Source organism: Carex rostrata, chromosome 29 (genome assembly GCF_964058835.1).
Source record: "Carex rostrata chromosome 29, lpCarRost1.2, whole genome shotgun sequence".
NCBI classification, from domain to species: domain Eukaryota; kingdom Viridiplantae; phylum Streptophyta; class Magnoliopsida; order Poales; family Cyperaceae; genus Carex; species Carex rostrata.
Window position 1 is genome coordinate 4,279,065 of NC_135946.1, and position 27,093 is coordinate 4,306,157.

Here is a 27,093-nt window from a genome sequence, read left to right on the forward strand (position 1 = left end):
AAAAGTGAGATTGACTTGGCAAGCAATTGAAAAACATAAAATTGGGACTACTGGTATGATAAGAACTTTCAATACCCAACCGACTAAAATCCAAGTTTGAAGTCCTTGAATAAGAATAAAAAAGATTCCGATGCTTAATATTTGCAGCACCAACACAGTCACAGTCATTCATACGCACTAACTTAACAACCGAAGGAGGGATATCAAGAATGATAGGCCGAGAAGAATGCAGCCGTACGTAGTCAGCAAGTCGCTTTGTTGACTACGTTCAGGTCAAAATTGCAAATCCTAACACTGACAATGCCTTGTAAGTTTTGGTCAGTACTCTTAATATTCTTTGCTTGCCGTGCGCTTAAGAAAATTTTCAGAAATGATTTTATTACTGAATTGATAAGCAGTGCTAGTGCATTGTGAAAACTAATTCAAGGTTCATTTTGTTCCTTTAATAATACGACTCCTGTGAGGTATGATCGACCTTAATATAAATTTGATCAGATATAATTTTGTTCTGGTGACTTTTAATATTTCAGATCTACAAGTTTTTAATGTGTCTGGACAATCCATGTGCCTATACGAGCACTCCGACATTTCAATCAAATTGTCATATTTTATGTTACATTGGAGATGATGAAGCAAGTGAAGTTGCATTTGATTCAGACCAGGACAACATTAATGCTTTTCTCTTAGAATGATGATTAGTTTTGTAATTAAGAGGATCTTCACTGGCAGATGTGTATGATAGATCATTTACTATAGTTCCTTTTTTTAATTAAAACATTTTGATTGCTTAGACATGTAGTGCTTGTTATTTTCAGTCTGGCATTGAGTACTCCTGAAGTGCTCAAGTACTTTATTTATTTCAATTTGGCAAAAATCAGCACAACTGATAGCCAACTGATAGCAAGGGAAAATATTGAAGAATTGGAGGGTCAATTTACAAATTACACAGGTACCAGTAGGCACTGGTATTGGAGCAGATAGTTAGCACTCAAATCTCCAGGCACTGGTTTGCAAAAATCAGCACAACTAATGGCAAAGGAAATTATGGAAGAAAATGGAGGGCTGGTTTGCAAATTAACCAGGTACCAGTGGGCGCTGGTATTGAACCTGGTAGTGAGCATTAAATTCTCCAAGTACTGCCACTAATTGAATGTTCTAATTTTCTAATTATTATTTTTCCATACCCCTTGTACTGTATTTTAATTTTTCTCATAATTTTTCGTTTCATGTTACTAAATAATGTAATCTAGACAACTGTCATGTTGTTTTGTATTTACTAGTACTGAGTTAGTGGATGTATTTATTGGTGCTTCGTATCACTTTGTTTTTTTTAATCTTTTGAAGTATATTATTTAAAGGGTATAAAAGTCATTTTTATTCAAATGAAATCATTTATCTTTTGTTATATGTACATTTCAATCAGTAAATAGAGAAGAATTCAATTCTTCTCTATTTTTATTCCAATCAACAAAGTTCAAATAGAAATCATCTCTATTGAATTACATTGAATTGAAATCAATTGAACTTCAACACCCTCAGTGTTCCGATCAGACCCTAAATGAATAAGTATAGATCCAAAATCACTTCTGTTGTCGACAGCAATTCAAATTCAACATAGTAAATCACGTTGAAAGGATTCTCTTTCTACTCTTAAATACTTGGATGAATTATACTCTCTTCGTACGTAAATTCATCTGGAATTTTATCAGATATAAATCTTCGATTAGGGATGAGCTCCTGCATTCTTTGATTGAATTTTTTTTTTTTTGGTATGTTTCAGTTGCTTCTGGATTGGTATTAGAGGTTTGGAGAACTCAAGGAATTTTTTGAAATTGTGAATACCCGACTTATAATTTTACGGGAAAGTGATGATCTAGTGGACGACTTATGACTAGTTAATCTGCTAAATATAACCATTTTTAAATTTATCCTATAGTTCGAGCTTCTCTAGTAGCTAGCAAAAAATTCAGAGAACGTTACTGGAGAAGCACTATTCAGAGTGGCTAAAGGAATTTAATTAATTATTTTTCTGGATTTCATGGTTTTAGTTCTCATATATCTCAGAGTTTGATGTTGTTTAGAGAGACACTTATCAATAGTTCACCTGCTATCTAATAATTTTCTCCTTTATCCGTCCTCCAAGATATAATCAGCAAATTCAACTTAATGAAGAAGAGGTAGGAGAAGAAGAAGGGAGGGCATTTTAGTCAGTAATTATTTGGAGATACAAAATTACAAATTAATGAAGTTTGGAGTGACATTTTTACAATTTCAAATTTCGGGATGATATTTTTATAATTTAAAGGTTTTGAAGTGACAAATAACTAATTTTCCTTTTTAATAAATAGTAAAAAAATTAAAAAAATATAAAATTTGACCTGCATGCATATTTTAATATATCCATCATGATGAACGGTTTGGATCGACTGTTTGGACTTTGAAAATGTTAGGTGTAACCCGGTGTCACCAAATAGTAAACTATTTAAAAGTTCATCATTAAAAATAGTGAACTATTTCTAAAAAACATATATACATCACTACTTGTAAATAATAATTATATTGAACTAAATTTATTTTAAGAATGTTCCTTAATTTCGTCATTATGATCATCGCTCTGCCTGGTTGCCAAGAGAGCTGCGGTGGAATTCCCATCCCTTATTCTTTCGGAATTGGCCTAAATTGATCCCTGAATAATGGATTCAATGTCACTTGCCACACAACTTACAATAATGGTACACCTACACCTCACCTAATTGCCATTTCAGCAACTTACAAACATAATAATGGTGCACCTACACCTTACCGTGTTTTTTTTTCCAATTCTGAATATAAGTCTGTCCTTGGGTCAGGCACGAATCGGAAGCCTTGTAGCTTCTCAGTGTTATAACACCACGACAAAGAAAGAGGATTACAATACTTTGGGATTTAACTTTGGTGAGTCATTCTGGCTGAACACCGAGAAGAACAAATTTACAGTAATTGGGTGTAATACTCTTGAACAGGAAAATATCAAATTTCAAGGTCTTTGTGGAGCAGTAGTGTTAATTTTAGGTATATTATTGAAAGGGATGGATACAAAAGATAGAACGATTTGCATTCTAGGAGCAGAAATGGGAACACCGTAAATCACTAAATTGTACTGCACCTTGTGAGAATGGACAGCCTTTATCAGATACTAATTACCACCATATGTTGTGTGCTCAACAAACAACCAAATTACGTTAGGTTCTATGATTATTACATGCAATTAGACAAGTCATATTTTTCTTTTCGATAAACCTTCAAGGATCCATTGATCAGAGCGGACTGATTACATGAAAATATTTTGCTTTTACACCTAGTGTTGAAAGTTGATCCAAAATTAGCTTTCCACATTTAGAATTCTGTTGAGAGTTGGTCTAAATTCATCTCTTTATATTTGGAGTGTTATAATTAGTCATGGAGCGTGTAGGTAGTTAGTGGGTTCTATAATTAGTCAAGTAGGTTCAGTTTGCAATAGCAGGATAGGTGTAGTATAATTCTATTTATGGGGACTGCTTGTAATAGGAGGATATGTAGTGGGGTACTAAATTTAGATGTTCCAGATTTAGTTTTTTTTTTGTTGTGCTATAAATTCAGCATGTTGTAATCGAATTTAATCAAGCAATAGAAGTTAATTTCAGTAGCAAATTTCTACTCTTTGTTTCATTGTATCCTTCCGAAATTTCCAACAAATTGGTATGAGAGCCGATGGTTCAGTAGGCAAGCAATTGAAGGCTGAGTCAATTTGAAATTGAAGGCAAAGTCAATTGGTGCACAACCTTGAAGAATTGCAGTAGCAACAATTGCTAAAGAAGCATTGACAACCTTGAAGACGGCATTTCAGGGAAGTTCTCGAGTTGTGGCAATCAAATGGCAAATCCTACATGGAGATTTGTTGCATATGAAAATAGAAGAATCAATGCAGATTTTTCTGGTGAAGAGTCATGATTGTTGTCATCCACATTCAAGCATATGGAGACAACATCTTAGAGAAAACCATGGTGGAAAAGGTGCTGAGAAGTGTAGCACAAAATTTGATCACATGGTGGCAGGAATTGAAGAATCAAACGATCTTTTAACCTATTTCTTTGATGAACTGATGGGATCACTGCAGAACCATGAAGCAAAGTTCAGATCAAAGGAGAAAGATGATGAAAAGGCGTTCTACGGAAAGGGGGAGTCCTCTCAAGGCAGAGGTGGACGTGGCCATTGTAGATTTGGCCGTTTTGAGTTTCAGCACGACAAAAAGATGTCTAGTGCTTCCAGCAGAACAGATATGGCTGTGTGCAAGCCAATTGTTTTAGAAAACAGAGGGAAGAACAACAAGCATGCTGTGAAGAAGAAACAGAAAGAGCAACCCATGCTTTTCATGGTGTATACAACAGGTGGAAGGCAAAGATCCACAATCTTTGAAGAAATGGCAGAAAATGAAAAACTAGCATCAAGCATTGCAAGAAGAAATATTAGAAGCAAGAACAATGGAGATCAAGAGTGCAAGTTCAGAAGAACATAAGGCTGAAATTCTGATTAAGGCATTGGCAAGAGGAATGTTTGAAGAATTCAAAGCAGTTTTTGGCATAATCAATTTTGAATTAAGGGGGAGTGTTGAAAGTTAATTCAAAATTATATTTAGATAATCTCTGCATTGGTTTAGTTTAGTTAGAATCAGTTTTTAGAAGTATGAAAACTGCAATGACTATTTTAGGCATTGGTTATTTTAAGCATAGTTATTTTAGGACGGTAGGCATAGTGGTAAGTTATTTTTAGCCTGTTGGGTAGTGGGTGCTTAATTTAGGAAAGTTGTGGGTGTTTATTTTAGGAATATTGTATTGCTTTAAATACTGCAGAACTATATGTAATTGAGGAAGAGAGAAAGGAAATAAAATATTGTTTCTATTCAGAAAAATATTCTTCTCTCTTTAATCCTTTGCATACTGGCACAAAGTAGTGCAGTATTGCTGAGTTTATCCCAACACCAAGAACCTCACCTAATCAAATCAGTCTCTTCTCGCAATTTGCATAAAATCTTGCCTTGTACACCAAAGCGCACACTCAACATGAATCGAAGCACAACAATTGTCACATATGATGGAGAAACGGACATCTTTGTTCACATAAAAAAACTATGCATTTAATTTAATTTATTTTTGTTTAGAAGAGCACGCAGGCAACATCAAATTTTCACAAAGAATATTACAACTGCATCTCAGCTACTATTCAGGTTTTGACTCAATTTATAAAAAAAAAAACACACAATAACAATTTTTATAAGGAGATGATAACAATTTATATATACATATATATAATAGTATGTACAATAAACGCTACATTAACTAATCCAGTATCAAGTGCTCATATGTTTTATAAAGAGCCTCTAACTGAAGTAATGGTGCAATGTTCCACAGAGAAACCAGATAGATTAACCACTCATTAATAAAGATAATGAATGTGGTGAAGGAAAATAAAAGAAACTCCTTGCTAGTAGTTGGTACCTTGTACTCTACTATGGTGCGCGCCAACGATACTAATCCAATTCTTCTCCTCCCCCACTTCAAAACCATTGAATCTGTGAACACCATAGCTCTTCCCGGGTGCCAAGAGAGCTGTGGTGGAGTTCCCATCCCTTACCCTTTCGGCATTGGCCAAAATTGCTTCTTATCTAAAGATTTCAATGTCACTTGCCAAATATTTAATAATGCTACATCTACACCTTACCTTGGAAAATTTCAGAATCCCAAGGTGTAGATGTAGGTGTATCATTAATAAATAAGAGAGGAAGAGGAAGAGGGATCGTGAGATAGAATAATTGTTTGTACTAACAATTGGAACATTTTTGTATCCCTTGTAATATCTTGTTTAATAATGAAGTTTATTGGTCTTATGCCTCCCGGTGGAGTAGGCTCGACCAAACCAATTTTTTTGTGTTTGCTTTCTCTTGGACACTTTGTGCACCCAATCTATATTATAGTAATATCTTTCCTCTATTATTGGTGTTTTTAGTGGTATGCAATGTTGCATTTGTTTCTAATTTCTCAGTTATCTTTGGTATATGGTATATTGGGCTTATTGTGCGTTTCTTATAGTTGGTACTGGGTGTACCAGTATTTTGCAATCTTAGATATAACCTCTAACAGTACGGTTCAATCTATATTTCAAAAGAAGAAAAATATGTTTTTTTTTTTCCGTAGAACTAAATTTGAATTTTATAGATTCAACTGTAGACTAGACGAGTCTTTCAACCTTTGTGACAACCAGATTCTCAGCCAAGGGTTAATACCACGTGGTGTGCATTTTGGTCTGTGATGACAATATCAGATTCTTAGCTCAGAATCTGATGCTGAGATTGTTCCTTGGAATATTATTCTAAAGAAAAGTCATGTGGCCTTTAGGCAATAGTTAAGTATCGTTTTCCCTTTCCAAAAAGTGGTTATACGTGCAAATTCGACTTTTCTAGCCAAAGTTATGACTGTTTAAAGTTTTTTCAAAAGCTGAACTTTAAAAATTCATAACTAATTGTAGAAAAATCTAAATAAATTGAAATTTGTATCAATTATGTATATTTTTTTTAATAAAATAAATTATTAAGAATTAAGGTCAAGTCCTTAATTAGTGTTATCTTTAAACTTGTGATATCTAAGTATCTAACTGACAAATCAAATCATAGTTATAAAAAGTTACAACATCACTCATAAATATATCAAATTTCTTATTTTTTGGTATACACCACAAACAAAAAAACTAAAATTATTTAAATGAAAATATCAAATTTCAAGGTCTTAGTGGAGCAGTAGTGTTAATTTTAGGTATATTATAGAAAGGGATGGATACAAAAGAATAGAACGATTTGCATTCTAGGAGCAGAAATGGGAACCCCGTAAATCATTAAATTGTACTGCACCTTGTGAGAATGGACAACCTTTATCAGATACTAATTACCACCATATGTTGTGTGCTCCACAAACAACCAAATTACGTTAGGTGCTATTATTATTACATGCAATTAGACAAGTCATATTTTGCTTTTTGATAAACCTTCAAGGAACCATCGATCAGAGGGGAGTGATTACATGAAAATATTTTGCTTTTACACCTAGAACCTCACCTAATCAGATCAGTCTCTTCTCACAATTTGCATAAAATCTTGCCTTGTACACCAAAGCACACACTCAACATGAATCGAAGCACAACAATTGTCACATATGATGGAGAAACAGACATCTTTGTTCACATAAAAAAACTACATTTAATTTAATTTATTTTTGTTTAGAAGAGCACGCAGGCAACATCAAATTTTTACAAAGATTACAACTGCATCTCAGCTACTATTCAGGTTTTGACTCAATTTATAAAAAAAAAAAAAAACAATAACAATTTTTATAACGAGATGATAACAATTTATATATACATATATATAATAGTATGTACAATAAACGCTACATTAACTAATCCAGTATCAAGTGCTCATATGTTTTATAAAGAGCCTCTAACTGAAGTAATGGTGCAATGTTCCACAGAGAAACCAGATAGATTAACCACTCATTAATTAAGACAATGAATGTGGTGAAGGAAAATAAAAGAAACTCGTTGCTAGTAGTTGGTACCTTGTACTCTACTATGGTGCGCGCCAACGATACTAATCCAATTCTTCTCCTCCCCCACTTCAAAACCATTGAATCTGTGAACACCATAGCTCTTCCTGGGTGCCAAGAGAGCTGTGGTGGAGTTCCCATCCCTTACCCTTTCGGCATTGGCCAAAATTGCTTCTTATCTAAAGATTTCAATGTCACTTGCCAAATATTTAATAATGCTAGATCTACACCTTACCTTGGAAAATTTCAGAATCCGAAGGCGTAGATGTAGATGTAGCATTATTAAATAAGAGAAAGGAAGAGGAAGAGAGATCGTGAGATAGAATAATTGTTTGTACTAACAATTGGAACATTTTTGTATCCCTTGTAATATCTTGTTTAATACTGAAGTTTATTGGTCTTATGCCTCCCGGTGGAGTAGGCTCGACCAAACCAATTTTTTTGTGTTTGCTTTCTCTTGGACACTTTGTGCACCCAATCTATATTATAGTAATATCTTTCCTCTATTATTGGTGTTTTTAGTGGTATGCAATGTTGCATTTGTTTCTAATTTCTCAGTTATCTTTGGTATATGGTATATTGGGCTTAATGTGCGTTTCGTATAGTTGGTACTGGGTGTACCAGTATTCTGCATTCTTAGATATAACCTCTAACAGTACGGTTCCATCTATATTTCAAAAGAAGAAAAATATGTTTTTTTTTTCCGTAGAACTAAATTTGATTTTTATAGATTCAACTGCAGACTAGACGAGTCTTTCAACTTTTGTGACAACCAGATTCTCAGCCAAGGGTTAATACCACGTGGTGTGCATTTTGGTCTGTGATGACAATATCAGATTCTTAGCTCAGAATCTAATGCTGAGATTGTTCCTTGGAATATTATTCTAAAGAAAAGTCATGTGGCCTTTAGGCGATAGTTAAGTATCGTTTTCCCTTTCCAAAAAGTGGTTATACGCGCAATTTTGATTTTTCTAGCCAAAGTTATGACTGTTTAAAATTTTTTCAAAAGCTGAACTTTAAAAATTCATAACTAATTGTAGAAAAATCGAAATAAATTGAAATTTGTATCAATTATGTATATTTTTTAATAAAATAAATTATTTAGAATCAAGATCAAGTTCTTAGTTAGTGTTATCTTTAAACTTGTGATATCTAACTGACAAATCAAATCAAAATTATAAAAAGTTACAACATCACTCATAAATATATCAAATTTCTTATTTTTTGGTATACACCATAAACAAAAAAACTAAAATTATTTAAATGAAAATATTATATCTCTCTAGAAAAAAAAAAATAGAGGACTACCCAGCTCAGGTAGAATAGTGGACCGCCTGTGCCCCGGGCGGTTGGGGCAGTTTTGAAAAAAAAACCGATGTTGGGGACAGATCTATAAAAATCTTTTTTTTAGGGTTTTAATAAAAATGGCCGGTTAAAAACTTGATGTAGCAATTTTTGGTTTCTAGCCACTGTGATATTTCTGAATTACGTACTTACAAATAGAGAATTGTTTTAATTGTTTAAATTTATACATATTCAATTGTAAATATTAATTATATTGAACTAAATTTATTTTAAGAATGTTTCTTACTGTCATTGTTGCCCATCTGACTTTTGGTTAATGATGAAGACAACGAAGAAAAAATCTCAGATGCATGTGGATGTTTGAATGAAAGTAAATTATTGATAATTGATGACTTTTCTTTCGATTTTGAATTTGAAAAATCTTTGTAAGATATTTTCTTTTTTCATTTTGAATTCGGAAAGGAATTTTAACAACCCTATTGTCTAGAATATAAGAACTTTCAAAGGCTCCACAGTTCCACTCAATACGTGTGTGACTGAAACAAAATAGTCATAAATGTGTGGCTGATTGATTTGCGATTATTATTACAAGTAAACATTGACTCTTTCCAAATAGTGATGTATATGAATGTATGGTTTGCCGGTTGCCAAATCCTGATATTTATAAAGTGCCTCGAACTGCAGTAACAGTGCATATATTTTTGATTTGTAGAATCTAGAGAATTAGTAGATTATTTATGAATATGATGAAGGAAACAAAAAGAAACTCACTGCAAGTAGTACCAACCTTATACAGTACTGCGGTGACACTGATACTAATCCAACTTCTCCTCCACATCAAAAGCACTGAATCTGCAAGTATCATGGCTCTGCCTGGTTGCCAGAAAAGCTGTGGTGATATTGCCATCCCTTACCCTTTCGGCATTGGCCTAAATTGTTCCCTGAATGCTGTATTCAATGTCACTTGCCACACAACTGACAACAATGGTACACGTACACCTTACCTTGCCAGTTCAGCAACTTATAAATACAATAATGGTGTACCTACACTTTACCCTGTTTTTTTACCGATTCTGAATATAAGCCTGTCCTTGAGTCAGGCACGTGTTGGCAGCCTTGTAGCTTCCCAGTGCTATAACACCACAACAAAGAAAGAGGATTACAATACTTTGGGATTTAACTTTGGTGAGTCCTTCTGGCTGAACACAGAGAAGAACAAATTTACAGTCATTGGGTGTAATACATTTGCTTATCTTGGCCTTGACTCGAGTACTAATTCATCAGTAGGGTGCCTCTCTTCTTGTGATAGCCTCGAAATCCTGAATAAGTATGGATCCTGCTCTGGAATTGGCTGTTGCCAGACAGCAATCCCCACAGAAACATCTGACATTGAGGTCTGGTTTGATGAGAGGAGCAACAACTCAGAGGTGCATAACTTTAGTCGTTGCAGCTATGCTACGGTGGTCGAGGAGACTGCGTTCATCTTCCAAACGACATACATCACCAATGAAGAGCTGAGTGCTCTTGTGCTCCCCAAAACTAATGGTGTTCGTCAACTGGTTCGGTATCAGTCTCAATCACTGCCATGACATTAGTAGGGTGCCTTTCTTCGTGTTATAGCCTTGAAATCCTGAAGAAGTATGGATCCTGCTCTGCAATTGGCTGTTGCCAGACAGCAATCCCCACTTACATCACCGATGACATTGAGGTCGGGTTTGATGACAGGACCAACAAGTCAGAGGTGCATAACTTTAGTCGTTGCAGCTATGCTACGGTGGTCGAGGAGGCTGCATTCATCTTCCAAACCACTTACATCACCAATGACTCGCTGAGTGCTCTTGTGCTCCACAAAACTGCCGGTGTTGGTCAACTGATTTTGTATGAGTCTCAATCACTGCCGGTGTTGGTCAACTGGGTCATAGGAGGCACAACATGCGACATCGCACAAACTAACAAATCCTCCTATGCATGCACAAGCGATCATAGTATTTGCTTGACAATAAAAGATCATGGTTATCTCTGCAACTGCTCCGATGGTTATGAAGGCAATCCTTACCTTGACAGAGGCTGCCAAGGTCTTCTCTCTCTCACTCTCTCCTGCTCTTGCTCTCTTTTATTTGTATTTATTTTTCTTTTGATCTCTTTTATTTTAATTTTTACTTTTTTATAATCCCTGCGGTGGCACCCACAACGGTTGCCCATCATATTAACAAAACAGAGAGTATTCATAAATATGGTACAGTATTAGGTAGGCATATCTGATAATGTGGCATATACTAATTCTTGCAGACACCAACGAATGTGTCAACCAAAATGCATGCTCCAAGCCAGGAAAGTGTCACAATTATGAAGGAGGATATCGCTGCTCTTGTCCTTTCGGTTGGCGTAGTATTCATAACAATCCTGGTCCGGGAGAATGTGATCTCAACGTGGCACTAGTTACAGGTTTGTTATTACCTTCTCAAAATACTTGTAAACACAGGATAAATCTAGAATAATCATTTTAGTACCCATGCTACAGTACCCACACAGTACCCACGCTATAGTAATCGTGTTACAGTATTGCACTTAGAGAAATAATATATTATGATTCCTACTAATTATTATTCTAAAATTTCAGCAACATCATTTCTCTATGGTTCCCACTAATTATATAGTTTCACTTTTACAATTCCTGCACTCATTCTCGCGTCAACCTTTCTCTAATAAAAATAGTTGTCTTCATAGAAATAAATACTTTAATGCATAGATATAAATACTTTTAGTGCTTAAATATTAATACTTTCAGTGTCATATATAAAAAATACTTAGATATGTATACCTTCGTAGTTATAAAGTACTTCTAGTGTCATATGTAAATAATACTTAGATATGTATACCTTCGTATTTATAAATAATTAGTAGATAAGATATTAACATTTAAAAAAATATTACTACTTTGATACATGACTTGTTATAATTATCTTTTTTGGAGTTCTCCAATAATCTCCGCATTAGCTTTCCTCTAACAAAAATAGTTGACCTCGTACATATAAATACTTCAATGTATAAGTAAAAATACTTTCAATACTTAGATATTAATACTTTCAATGTTATATGTAAAAAATACTTGCAAGTATAGGTATAAATACTTCTACAGCGAGTTATAAATACTTGCGCGACAACGAGTTTGAAAGTACGTCATAATGGATCTCATTTGAAAGAAAATATTACGTAGATATTAATAATATGGAAAAAAAATTAAAATTGTGGAGATTTTGCAATCCTTGTAGGAAGTTATTTTTCTGCATTTAATTTTCAGTGATCCCCCCGCGGGTACAGTGTGTATACAATAATGCGGGTACTATTATCTTCACATTACAGTACCCGCACAATAAATAATTGTTCACCTCATAACTATAAATAGTTTCATACATAGGTATAAATACTTCCGTGCATATATATTAATACTTTAAAAAAAAAATTCTAATTGTGGATTTTTTTTTATCCCCATAAAAAAGTTATGTTTTTCACATTTAATTTTCGGTGGTCCCCTCTGTGGGTACAGGGCGGGTAGTGTAGTGTGGGTACTGTTATCAACTTCCATAAATCTATGGTCCTAGAAACATGCATCTGGTGTAATTGTATCATTGGTGCGGTTCCATCTATTTTTTTGAAAGATTTTTTTTCTATTTCCGTAGAATTAAATTTGAATTAAAAAAAAAATATCACGAGAGAGAGTTGATTCTATAGATTCAACTGCAGATTAGAGTCTTTTAAATGTGTGAGATTGTTCCTCGGAATATTTTCTAAAGAAAAGTCATGTGGCCTTCAGGCGATAAATTAAATTTAATTACGAACTTTATATTGTAGTATAAACAACATCTTACAAACTTTATGTAGTAATTTTTTGTTGCTGGCCCCTGTGATATTTTTTAATTACGAACTTTTAAAAAGAGAATTGTAATAATTATTTAAATTCATCTGTTTCCAATTGTAGATAGTGAACTATTTAAAAGTTCAAACAGTCGATCCAAACCGTTTAACATGATGAATATATTAAAATTTACTTGCAGATCAAAATTTTAATTTTTTTTTCTATTCATTAAGTATTTTACAAATTGTTGTTTTCAGACCATTGAATTTTGTAACCATTTTAATAAGAGAAAATTGGTTATTTGCCACTCCAAAACCTTCAAATTGTAAAAATGTCATCCCGAAATTTGAAATTGTAAAAATGTCACTCCAAACTTTATTAATTTGTAATTTTGTCATTCCAAATAATTAATGACTAAAATTCTCTCCCTTCTTCTTCTCCTCTTCTTCTTCTCATGCCTCCTCTTCATTAAGTTGAATATGCTGGTTATTTGCCTCCTCTTCATTAAGCCGTCTTTGATCTCATTCTACGAATTGAAGTATCTCGGTTCAGTAACTTCCCCATCTTTGTCGACTGTCGTCTCTAATTCTTCGGAGGCTCGAGCAGTAAATGAATAAGTATAGATCCAAAATCACTTCTGTTGTCGACAGCAATTCAAATTCAACATAGTAAATCACGTTGAATGGATTCTCTTTCTACTCTTAAATACTTGGATGAATTATACTCTCTTCGTACGTAAATTCATCTGGAATTTTATCAGATATAAATTCTTCGATTAGGGATGAGCTCCTGCATTCTTTGATTGCATTTTTTTTTTTGGTATGTTTCAGTTGCTTCTGGATTGGTATTAGAGGTTTGGAGAACTCAGGTAATTTTTTGAAATTGTGAATACCCGACTTATAATTTTACAGGAAAGTGATGATCCAGTGGACGACTTATGAATAATTAATCTGCTAAATATAACCATTTTTAAATTTATCCTATAGTTCGAGCTTCTCTAGTAGCTAGGAAAAAATTCAGAGAACGTTACTGGAGAAGCACTATTCAGAGTGGCTAAAGGAATTTAATTAATTATTTTTCTGGATTTCATGGTTTTAGTTCTCATATATCTCAGAGTTTGATGTTGTTTAGAGAGACACTTATCAATAGTTCACCTGCTATCTAACAATTTTCTCCTTTATCCGTCCTCCAAGATATAATCAGCATATTCATCTTAATGAAGAGGAGGCAGGAGAAGAAGAAGGGAGTGCATTTTAGTCATTAATTATTTGGAGATACAAAATTACAAATTAATGAAGTTTGGAGTGACATTTTTACAATTTCAAATTTCGGGATGATATTTTTATAATTTAAAGGTTTTGAAGTGACAAATAACCAATTTTCCCTTTTAATAAATATTAAAAAATTAAAAAAATATAAAATTTGACCTGCATGCATATTTTAATATATCCATCATGATGAACAGTTTGGATCGACTGTTTGGACTTTGAAAATGTTAGGTGTAATCCGGTGTCACCAAATAGTGAACTATTTAAAAGTTCATCATTGAAAATAGTGAACTATTTCTAAAATACATATATACATCACTACTTGTAAATAATAATTATATTGAACAAAATTTATTTTAAGAATGTGCCTTAATTTCGTCATTACGATCATCGCTCTGCCCGGTTGCCAAGAGAGCTGCGGTGGAATTCCCATCCCTTATCATTTCGGAATTGGCCTATATTGCTCCCTGAATGTTGGATTCAATGTCACTTGCCAGTTCAGCAACTTACAAACACAATAATGGTGCACCTACACCTTACCGTGTTTTTTTTTTTCCAATTCTGAATATAAGCCTGTCCTTCGGTCAGGCATGAATCGGAAGCCTTGTAGCTTCCCAGTGTAATAACACCACAACAAAGAAAGAGGATTACAATACTTTGGGATTTAACTTTGGTGAGTCATTCTGGCTGAACACCGAGAAGAACAAATTTACAGTAATTGGGTGTAATACTCTTGAACAGGAAAATATCAAATTTCAAGGTCTTAGTGGAGCAGTAGTGTTAATTTTAGGTATATTATTGAAAGGGATGGATACAAAAGAATAGAACGATTTGCATTCTAGGAGCAGAAATGGGAACACCGTAAATCACTAAATTGTACTGCACCTTGTAAAAATGGACAGCCTTTATCAGATACTAATTACCACCATATGTTGTGTGCTCAACAAACAACCAAATTACATTAGGTTCTATGATTATTACATGCAATTAGACAAGTCATATTTTGCTTTTCGATAAACCTTCAAGGAACCATTGATCAAAGGGGACTGATTACATGAAAATATTTTTCTTTTACACCTAGAACCTCACCAAATCAGATCAGTCACTTCTCACAATTTGCATAAAATCTTGCCTTGTACACCAAAGCGCACACTCAACATGAATCGAAGCACAACAATCGTCACATATGATGGAGAAACGGACATCTTTGTTCACATAAAAAAACTATGCATTTAATTTAATTTATTTTTGTTTAGAAGAGCACGCAGGCAACATCAAATTTTCACAAAGAATATTACAACTGCATCTCAGCTACTATTCAGGTTCTGACTCAATTTATAAAAAAAAAACACACACAATAACAATTTTTATAATGAGATGATAACAATTTATATATACATATATATAATAGTATGTACAATAAACGCTACATTAACTAATCCAGTATCAAGTGCTCATATGTTTTATAAAGAGCCTCTAACTGAAGTAATGGTGCAATGTTCCACAGAGAAACCAGATAGATTAACCACTCATTAATAAAAATAATGAATGTGGTGAAGGAAAATAAAAGAAACTCCTTGCTAGTAGTTGGTACCTTGTACTCTACTATGGTGCGCGCCAACGATACTAATCCAATTCTTCTCCTCCCCCACTTCAAAACCATTGAATCTGTGAACACCATAGCTCTTCCCGGGTGCCAAGAGAGCTGTGGTGGAGTTCCCATCCCTTACCCTTTCGGCATTGGCCAAAATTGCTTCTTATCTAAAGATTTCAATGTCACTTGCCAAATATTTAATAATGCTACATCTACACCTTACCTTGGAAAATTTCAGAATCCCAAGGCGTAGATGTAGATGTAGCATTATTAAATAAGAGAAAGGAAGAGGAAGAGAGATCGTGAGATAGAATAATTGTTTGTACTAACAATTGGAACATTTTTGTATCCCTTGTAATATCTTGTTTAATAATGAAGTTTATTGGTCTTATGCCTCCCGGTGGAGTAGGCTCGACCAAACCAATTTTTTTGTGTTTGCTTTCTCTTGGACACTTTGTTCACCCAATCTATATTACAGTAACATCTTTCCTCTATTATTGGTGTTTTTAGTGGTATGCAATGTTGCATTTGTTTCTAATTTCTCAGTTATCTTTGGTATATGGTATATTGGGCTTATTGTGCGTTTCTTATAGTTGGTACTGGGTGTACCAGTATTCTGCATTCTTAGATATAACCTCTAACAGTACGGTTCCATCTATATTTCTAAAGAAGAAAAATATGTTTTTTTTTTTCCGTAGAACTAAATTTGAATTTTATAGGTTCAATTGCAGACAAGACGAGTCTTTCAACCTTTGTGACAACCAGATTCTCAGCCAAGGGTTAATACCACGTGGTGTGCATTTTGGTCTGTGATGACAATATGAGATTCTTAGCTCAGAATCTGATGCTGAGATTGTTCCTTGGAATATTATTCTAAAGAAAAGTCATGTGGCCTTTAGGCGATAGTTAAGTCTCATTTTCCCTTTCCAAAAAGTGGTTATACGCACAAATTCGACTTTTCTAGCTAAAGTTATGACTATTTAAAGTTTTTTCAAAAGCTGAACTTTAAAAATTTATAATTAATTGTAGAAAAATCGAAATAAATTGAAATTTGTATCAAGTATGTATATTTTTTAATAAAATAAATTATTAAGAATCAAGGTCAAGTCCTTAATTAGTGTTATCTTTAAATTTGTGATATCTAACTGACAAATCAAATCAAAGTTATAGAAAGTTACAACATCACTCATAAATATATCAAATTTCTTATTTTCTGGTATACACCATAAACAAAAAAACTAAAATTATTTAAATGAAAATATTATATCTCTCTAGAAAAAAAAAATAGACGACTACCCAGCTCAGGTAGAATAGTGGACCGCCTGTGCCCCGGGCGGTTGGGGCAATTTTGAAAAAAAAACCGATGTTGGGGACAGATCTATAAAAATCTTTTTTTTAGGGTTTTAATAAAAATGGCCGGTTAAAAACTTGATGTAGCAATTTTTGGTTTCTAGCCACTGTGATATTTCTGAATTACGTACTTACAAATAGAGAATTATTTTAATTGTTTAAATTTATACATATTCAATTGTAAATATTAATTATATTGAACTAAATTTATTTTAAGAATGTTTCTTACTGTCATTGTTGCCCATCTGACTTTTGGTTAATGATGAAGACAACGAAGAAAAAATCTCAGATGCATGTGGATGTTTGAATGAAAGTAAATTATTGATAATTGATGATTATTCTTTCGATTTTGAATTTGAAAAATCTTTGTAAGATATTTTCTTCTTTCATTTTGAATTCGAAAAGGAATTTTAACAACCCTATTGTCTAGAATATAAGAACTTTCAAGGGCTGCACAGTTCCACTCAATATGTGTGTGACTGAAACAAAATAGTCATAAATGTGTGGCTGATTGATTTGCGATTATTATTACAAGTAAACATTGACTCTTTCCAAATAGTGATGTACATGAATGTATGGTTGGCTGGTTGCCAAATCCTGATATTTATAAAGTGCCTCGAACTGCAGTAACAGTGCATATATTTTATTTGTAGAATCTAGAGAATTAGTAGATTATTTATGAATATGATGAAGGAAACAAAAATAAACTCACTGCAAGTAGTACCAACCTTATACAGTACTGCGGTGACACTGATACTACTAATCCAACTTCTCCTCGACATCAAAAGCACTGAATCTGCAAGCATCATGGCTCTGCCTGGTTGCCAGAAAAGCTGTGGTGATATTGCCATCCCTTACCCTTTCGGCATTGGCCTAAATTGTTCCCTGAATGCTGTATTGAATGTCACTTGCCACACAACTGACAAGAAAGGTACACCTACACCTTACCTTGTCAGACCAGAAATTAGCAATAACGGTACACCTACACCTTACCCTGTTTTTTTTCCCATTCTGAATATAAGCCTGTCCTTGGGCCAGGCACGTGTAGGCAGTCTTGTAGCATCCCGGTGCTATAACACCACAACAAAGAAAGATGATTACAATACTGTGGGATTGGACTTTGGTGTGTCACTCTGGCTGAACACGGAGAAGAACAAATTTACAGTCATTGGATGTAATACACTTGCTTATCTTGGCCTTCACTTGAGTAGTAATTCCTTAGTAGGGTGCCTTTCTTCGTGTGATAGCCTAGAAATCCTGAAAAAGTATGGATCCTGCTCTGGAATTGGCTGTTGCCAGACAGCAATCCCCAAAGAAACATCCGACATTGGGGTCTGGTTTGATGACAGGACCAACAACTCAGAGGTGCATAATTTTAGTCGTTGCAGCTATGCTACGGTGCTCGAGGAGGCTGCGTTCGTCTTCCAAACCACTTACATCACCAATGACGAGCTGAGTGCTCTTGCGCTCACCAAAACTGCCGCTGTTGGTCAACTGCCTCTGTTTTTGTCTCAAAAACTGCCGGTGTTAGTCAACTGGGCCATAGAAGGCACAACATGCGAGATTGCACAAACTAAGAAATCCTCCTATGCATGCAGAAGCAATCATAGTATTTGCTTGACAATAAATGATCATGGTTATCTCTGCAACTGCTCCGATGGTTATGAAGGCAATCCTTACCTTGATGGAGGCTGCCAAGGTCTTCTCTCTCTCACTCTCTCCTGCTCTTGCTCTCTTTTATTTTTATTTATATTTCTTTTGATCTCTTTTATTTTTAATTTTACTTTTTTATAATCCCTGCGGTGGCACCCACAACAGTTGCCTATCAGATTAACAAAACAGAGAGTATTCATAAATATGGTACAGTATTATGTAGGCATATCTGATAATGTGGCATATACTAATTCTTGCAGACATCAACGAATGTGTCAACCCAAATGCATGCTCCAAGCCAGGAAAATGTCACAATTTTGAAGGAGGATATCGCTGTTCTTGTCCTTTCGGTTGGCATAGCAATCATAACAATCCTGGTCCAGGAGAATGTGATCTCAACGTGGCACTAGTTACAGGTTTGTTATTACCTTCTCAAGATACATAACTTGTAACTTCCATGAATTTTTGAATGTTGCTACAAGTATAGAAATAGAGAGAAGACTTTTCAAGATAAATACAAAATACAAGTACTCCCTCAAACTAAATATCGTCTACTTAGCTCAATGCCACAAAAATTTAATCGTACCTATACAATTTTCTTAAAAAATTACTCACCCAAATCCGATTAACCCCTACCTCAATTGTTTTGTTGAATGCAAATGGGACAATTTGCTAAGAATCCACGGACTCAAACAGGTAGATTTATTTTTTTCATTAATGTATTTTAAATAAAACCAATAGAACAAAACCAACGCCACTTGTACATTTTTCTCATTCCCCAGCGAGGCCCCACAGTTCCAAATATTATCGAATAAGCAATTGTCGTTTTCTCAATTCTCAACAATAAATGTTAGAAGTTCCAGAAATCAATGGTTGAGTACTACCTCTTCTGACCCACAACCTGTCGGATCTGGTCAAATCATGGCATGTTAATTCGATCCATAATGTACATCCATTTAATTTTAAGCATTTTTTTATTTGAGTACTGTCAATAAAATACTTATACCCATTTATCATATATATTTATCGTATTCAATAAAATGGATATGAATAAGGGTACAAATAAGAACAACTTTATATCCTTATAGGGACAACCCCCCCCCCAAACTCAATCCTTGAAACATTCCGAAACTATCACTGTTTAGCATTATGCCCAATCCTTTAAAGCTATATCTACAATCTTTAAAAGTACTACTAGCAGGCCTAGTTTTAAACATAAAATCTAACTAGTTCAACTTAGAAATATTTTATCTCACAATTTGTCTGCAAACGAACAAAAAAATATTTCTTCACCCACTCTTTTTTTTTTCCTCCAATCATTATCGTCTAGTTTTCCAACGATCTACGATAAATTTTGTCAAAATCTAAAACTACAAAATCTTCAACTCAAATTTCTCTTTCAAATTAGATCAATGATGAAATACTTTTGAGTTATATTTGTGTCATCGTTTTATTTTTTGACAGTAAAAACCTGTAGGAACTTTAAATTTTGTTTCTCAAGCCTTTAAATCTTTGTATACAGCCATGTTAATCCTTTAGTACCTGTTCGGCAGCCTTCCTTAACGCTCCTTAACGTCTTAATCCGTCTTAATCTTGCCGAACGGAGTCTCCTTTGCTCAGATTAAAGGGACCTCCTTAGAGTTGCAGCTTAATCTCGCTCCCCCCTCTCCTTAAGAAAAATGCCTCCTTAGGGTCTCCTTAAAGCAATTTTGGTGGACTCTTTTTACGTTTAAACCCCGCTCCTTAAGGAGTTGCTCTTTTTTTATTATTTCTCTTGTTCTTCTTTCCTGTTGCCTACACGGAGCCCGAGGTGAGAACTAAAACATTTTCTTCTCTCCCCGATCTAGATAAGTAGTTATTAAGAGATAAATTCACGAATCTAACACCACAGGAGGCTTGCCGTCAAATTCCTCTTTCATTCGATATCCATCTTGATAAGTTTTTCCTCCGTTCCTTTTCTCTCTTATTTCTTCATATTTTTTTGATGATTTTCATTTGTTGTTCTTAATTAGTAGATTTTGGATTACAAAATAGTTGTTTACAATTCACTTGTTTTCTGATTTTCGTTTCTGATTTTCTCTGCCCTTCGTCTGTTGTTTTCTGACAGCTCCATCTCATTCGTTTCTTCATTTCTTTTACTGGTTTTCGTTTTTTTTTTTTTTTTATACTTTGGATCAAGAATTTAAGGACAGTAAATCAAATGAAAGTCCAAATTCGAAGTTCAATAAATCAATTGGAAGTTCCTTTCTTTTTTGCACTGTAGTCTTCTCTCCTTACCGTAAATCAATTGGAAGTCTAAATTGAATGTCTCAAATCCATAAATCCATGTCCAGTGCGTTGTATTAGTTGGTACCGGTTGGGTGCTGGCTGTAATTTAATTTAAATTTGGTACCGGTTGGGTGCTTGCTGTTACTGTTCTGGCACTGGTACCAGTCAGTACCAATGTTGTTACGGTTCTGGTACCAGTTAGTTAGAATTGAAATTTTGTATGAATTGGTAATTTTGTACGTATGAATTATTCCTTATTAGAAAGATCTCAATATAAAATTGAAAGTATGCCTGATGTACATGCACATAAAGAAATAATTTTCATTAGAAAATTTTTTTTATTTGGTTCACATGCTTCTACCGTTGAATATATTTTTTTCGCAGCTTGTAAGGTGACAGTAAAAGGAATGAAAGAAACTTTTTGAATCATATTTTTCGGCTATTTGTTAAATATGTAAGGGTATTTAAGTCTTTACACACTATAATTAATATTTTATTCATATTAAGTCTTTGTTCTTAATCTTACTATCAAACGAACAAGTGTTCCTTAGCAAGGATTAAATTTTTAATCCTTCACCCTTAAGGAGCTCATGCCGAACACCCCCTTAAACCTTCCATGTAACTTATCAAAAACAAATTACAGTCAAAGCCCATAGGCAAAGGATTACATTTTGTTTCTCAGGCCTTTAAACATATGTCTACATTTCTTTAAAGGACTCATGCCAAGTCTTGAAACCTTACATGTAACTTATCAACATTTTTTTGACAATAAAAGTCCGTAGGCACTTTAAAATTTATTTCTCAAGCTGTTAAATCTCTGCCTACAACTCTTTTTAGTATCAAGCCTTTAAACCTTACATGTAACTTATCAATTACTTTTTACAGTACAATCCCATAGGCACTTTAAATTTGGTTTCTCGAACCTTTAAACCTTTCGCTACTACCATTTAAAGTATGCATGTCAAACATTTAAACCTTACATGTAAGTATATTACTTATCAATTTTGTTTACACTAAAAATTTTGTAGGCACTTTAAATATCTGTCTACAACTCTTTAAAGTACTTGTGTTAAGCCTTTAAACCTTGCTGGTAACTTATCAAAGTGCAATATTTATACATAGCATAGTGAGCCTTTAAACCTATGTGTGCAAGCCTTTAAACCTAGCATATCAAGTTTTTGTGCGTAATATATCTCCAGAAAAAAAAAATAGCGACACCAATATAACTCCAAAGTATAAGATGTTCGTAATTTTAGATTCGCAAAATTTGTCATAGGTTGTTGGGATAATGGATGCTAATGATCAGAAGAAAAAAAGGGAGCCGTTGAAAGCTTGAGGGACAAAACATTTTCTCAATTATGTAATTCGGGCTATTATAACTAGATTGATTATACAACTTGATTGATAACTACCGCTCTCTATTCCTTCAATGGAATGGGCTTTTTAGCCTCTTTTTTAAAAAAAAATAAAACTACCGCTCTCTACCCTAGCTGTTATATATGTGAGCTGTTAGAATTATTGTTACATAATGTTGTAATTTTCAATGATAATTGCGAAAATTTACTTGCCAAACTTAAACTTCTATTATTACAAAAAGATCTAATTAAAAATTATTCAACAATATTAATTTTGATATTATTATGTAATAATAACGAGTATATTGTTATGAGCGAGTTAATTTATAGCACCGTCGATGTAAAAATACTATACACTACTAGAATCTATTTTATATTTTATTAAGGTGGATATGATAACTTAACAGTGTGGGTGTTCAGGGTAATAATGTCATATTTTCGTTGATTTAGTACTTCCGTTAATTCTTTAATGTTATATCGGTCAAATTTTGTTGTTTTCATATTTTCGCTGATTTTCATATTTTGTTGATTTCAATTTTCAAAACAGAACTATATCTCAAACGTGAGGAAAATTTGTCAACATCCTAAAATATAACTTTTTATTATACCGCATATCAACAAAAAAATATTTGAAGTAAAGTCTAGTGATTCTCCATCGTGTTAATAAAACATTTGATCAAGTCCCTGCCCAGGAAAAAACCAGCAGTCATTAAACTTCCACTATTTAATATTATAATTAACATCGGCCAGGTATGTGAAACTTTAACTTCTTTCGATTGACAGTCGACATTTGCTACTTAAATATGTTGAATAAATGCAACACAATTGACCTTTACAACAATGAAGGAGAGAGAGAAACCAGTCAACCACGATGTGATATTCCACTCAATATATAATTCATTTTAAATTTAAAATCTGAGAGAGCTAATAATGTACCTTAGAAACTTGTAAGAAAATGACAACAGTACCAGAGATCATACCAACAACTTTTTGTTAAAAAATAGAAACAACGCAATATTTGAATCTAAACAACATAGTACTAGTGTTGCTCAATTGTTCTCTCAAAAAATGATTGATTAGCAAGTACATCAAGGTGGTTTGATGTTGGATCTGTGCGCATCTGCACATGCTCCTGCAACCCACGGCCAAGGAAAAATTCAAAAAAGATAAAAAGAGCGAGGGAGAGGGAGATTAATCAAAGTCTAGGAGCATATCCAAATGTTTAAAAACAGAAGTTCCATAACATGTCCACTTTAATTGAAAGCTAAAAGATAAAACATATATACCACTAGGTATGACATTGACCAGAAATGAAGTTATATACATATACAAGTATTAACTAGGAGCAATTATTATAAATATTACTACAGAAGATTAAAGCAAGTTTGCACAAAATAATGTAGGAACTGCTGCCGGTATTGCTGCTTTATTATTTCTTGGGGTTGCCATATATGTGCTCCGGGAGAGAAGAAACCTTTCAAAAGTAAAAGAGATATACTTTCAACAACATGGGGGGTGGATTCTGTTGGAGAAGATTAAATTAAATCAAGGGTTTGGTTTTACTATCTTCACAAAGCAACAGGTAGAACAGGCAACAAACAATTTTTCCAGTGCAAATATACTTGGCTATGGAGGCCATGGCACTGTCTACAAAGGAACTCTAAGAGATCAAACAGTTGCCATTAAAAAGTGTAAGATAGTCGATGAGAGCAAGAAGAAAGAATTCGGTAAAGAGATGCTAATTCTCTCTCAAATTAACCACAAGAACATTGTTAAAATCCTAGGCTGTTGTCTAGAGGTCGAGGTTCCTATGCTAGTATACGAGTTTATCCCAAATGGTACCCTGTCTCACTATATACACGGTAAAAAGCAAGGATCACGCATTTCTCTCCCAACCCGTCTACGGATTGCACATGAATCAGCAGAAGCACTTGCCTACTTGCACAGTTCAGCATCTCCTCCGATTTTCCATGGAGATGTGAAGTCTGCAAATATTCTCTTGGACCAAAATTACATGGCAAAGGTGTCAGATTTTGGAGCCTCAATACTTGTTCCGACAGATGAAGCACAATGTGTCACTCTTGTGCAAGGAACATTTGGCTACCTTGATCCAGAATACATGCAATCTTGCAAACTGACAGACAAGAGTGATGTGTACAGCTTCGGTGTAGTTCTTCTGGAGCTTCTAACCAGCAAGCCCGTAGTTGATTTTGATGCACCAGAAGATGAGATGAGTCTTTCGTCTCGCTTCCTCTCTGCTATGGAAGAGAACAAAATACAAGAGCTTCTAGATGATGAAATTAAACATGAAGATGATATGGAATTAATCAAGGCAGTTGCTGAGCTGGCTAAGCAATGTCTAAGTATGAAGGGGGGACAACGACCTACGATGAAAGAAGTAGGCGAAGAACTTCTTCGAATAAGAAAGCTTAAGCAGCATCCTTGGAGACAAGATTACAATCCCGAAGAAACGGAGACTCTGCTCAGTGAACGATCCCAACATGAAATTGAGATTGAGGATACAAGCAATTATTTCATTATAGATAAGGAAGCGGACGAGAGCATTTCTATTGGTCGTTAATTACTATTTATTTTTTCAAGTGTTGTTCTCACAATGACGCATAGATATCTCTTGTCCTACTTATGTTGGTTATATATTTTATTTCCTCAATAAATTGTCATTACTATCACCTTTCTATTTATGTAGTCATCTTGATTTCCTGTATAGTATTATTTTGTTCAAAACACTTTCCCTTGGTATTCTTCTTTGTCGTAATTTATAATTTTCTTCTTGCTTCATTTTGTACAATTCCGTCAGATTCCTTCTAATGTATAATCGTAATTGGTTCCAAGATATGTTATTGTAAATAAAATAAATTAAAATGTAGACTATTTTTTATGCTAATATGATATTGTGATGTAATTAATGTGCTTGCTTGTGACCTCTTCACAGAATTATCCTTGAACTAGAGAATATCAAATTTCAGGCTCTTGGCGTGGACTAGTAGTCTTATTTTTTTAGGTGAATTATTGAAAGGGAAGGAGACAAGGGAGTAGAGGGGTTTGCTTTCTTGGAGCAGAAATGGCAATCTCACAGATTATACTGTACCTTTATCAGATGGTAATTACCACCATATGTTTTTGTGCTCAACAAACAACCAAATTCCGTGATGTGTTATTGTCATGAGATGTAAATGAGACGTGTTATTTTGGTTTTCTATGAACCTCTAAGCCAATCTACGTCATTGACTGTCCACTAAATTCAAGGGGAGATTTCATGTATGTCCCTAAAACAAAATTGGAACTACATATTCCCCCTTCTAGAGTTCATAATATTGTATTTACCCCTCTAAATTCTAAAAACTCACAAATTTATCTAATTTATTGTTTTTTCTATTAAAACTTATTTTAAATTTAAAGAACATATTTTACTCTTTCAATTGATCGGTTTCTAAGGACAAATTATTCATTTCTCTAATTGTGATGCATACATAGTGGCATTTATGCATACGCTTGTGTGCACATCATTTTTATGCTAGTTGTACATTTTATTTTTAGTTTCTAACTTCCTTCAGCTTCCTTCAACATGTGTAATTGTAGTTGCATCCCAATATCCCTTGATATGTTATTGGAAATAAAATTTATCTTAATATGGATTAATTTTGTGTTTTATTATGATCCGTAGAATTAACTTACTTGTCACCCTTGCACAGAATTATCCTACAGCAAAAATTTATCAGATCTCAAGCTTTTGGCTTGGACTAGCAGCTAGTATTATTTTATTTAGTATTATTTTATTAAGTGAATTATTGAAAGGAATGGAAACAAAGGAATAGAAGAGGTTTGTTCCAGAAATGGCAACACCTAAAATCGTACTGTACCTTGTCAGAACTGGCAGCCTTTTTCAGATAGTAATTGCCACCATATATTATGTGCTCAACAAACAATCAAATTCAAAACCAATATATGACATTTACTGTCAAACAATATTCTAACCACCGTATGGTGTATGCTTAACAAACAAATTACCAAATGCTTTGGTTATTAGATGTAAATGAACGTGTTATCTTTTGGCTTTCCATAAACCTCAAAGCCAATCTATGTCATTTACTGTGAAATAAAATTCAAAGGGTACAATATAGAGAAGAAAAAAAATGACTGTCATAACTAGAAACTTACACAAATCAAAATCTATATGTAACCATCTGACATATAGTAGGACAAGTCAATCCCTGTTGTTTTGACTTCTAAACTAGATCCATTTTTATCCTCTGTACAAATAAAAGTAACAACTGAAGCTATTAAACATGATTAAAATTAGGTTCTATTAGAACAGATTAGATGGGCCCTAAAATCCATTTTCTAGCACCTTAGCTTGAAGAGAGCAAAGTTTACCAAAAACCTGATAAGGCACCATCAGAGAGGACTGATTACATAGCCTCAACCGCAATTGTACAGTCTATATACCTCTGTACCCACCAGGAGCTGAAAAATAATATCACATGCTTGGGTGATAAATTGGTACCATTAGCAGGGGCCACCTAGATCTGCATTCAACTTCTTGAATGCTATATGGACGATGTCGTTTGTAGGTTTGTATTTCCCAAAACCTGAAAGCTACAAGTCATACTAGCTTAATTGAGGGGTTTTATGGTATGTTTGGATACATCAAGAATATGAGCTATTCTAGAATAAGGGCTATTCGTAGGGCAGGACTAGAAAATTGAGATAGAGGGGGCTAGATGAATAAGCGTCATGTAATTTTATTTTATGAAGGGGGCTAATAGTGATATTTTTTGTAAAATTTAAAACTTTTAAGGTAAAAAATGCAAAA

At 33.9% G+C, this 27,093-nt stretch overlaps 1 protein-coding gene across 5 annotated transcripts in view; it reads left to right on the forward strand.

Moving 5' to 3' along the window:
* Window positions 1-10,475: 10,475 nt before the first annotated feature.
* Window positions 10,476-27,093, forward strand: part of LOC144546214 (putative wall-associated receptor kinase-like 16) — a 37,902-nt gene continuing 21,284 nt past the window's right edge. The window contains exons 1-4 of one of the 5 annotated variants that reach the window (XM_078294753.1): window positions 10,476-10,990; window positions 11,205-11,321; window positions 19,020-19,052; window positions 23,663-25,058. In XM_078294753.1, the coding sequence (XP_078150879.1) occupies window positions 10,501-10,990; window positions 11,205-11,321; window positions 19,020-19,052; window positions 23,663-24,840 (1,818 nt within the window). In that variant the 5' untranslated portion in view covers window positions 10,476-10,500 and the 3' untranslated portion in view covers window positions 24,841-25,058. Of the gene's footprint in view, window positions 10,991-11,204; window positions 11,361-17,422; window positions 18,683-18,896; window positions 19,053-23,662; window positions 25,059-27,093 lie in introns of those variants that run through there. The other 4 variants (XM_078294752.1, XM_078294747.1, XM_078294750.1 and 1 more) reach the window with 4 other exon arrangements.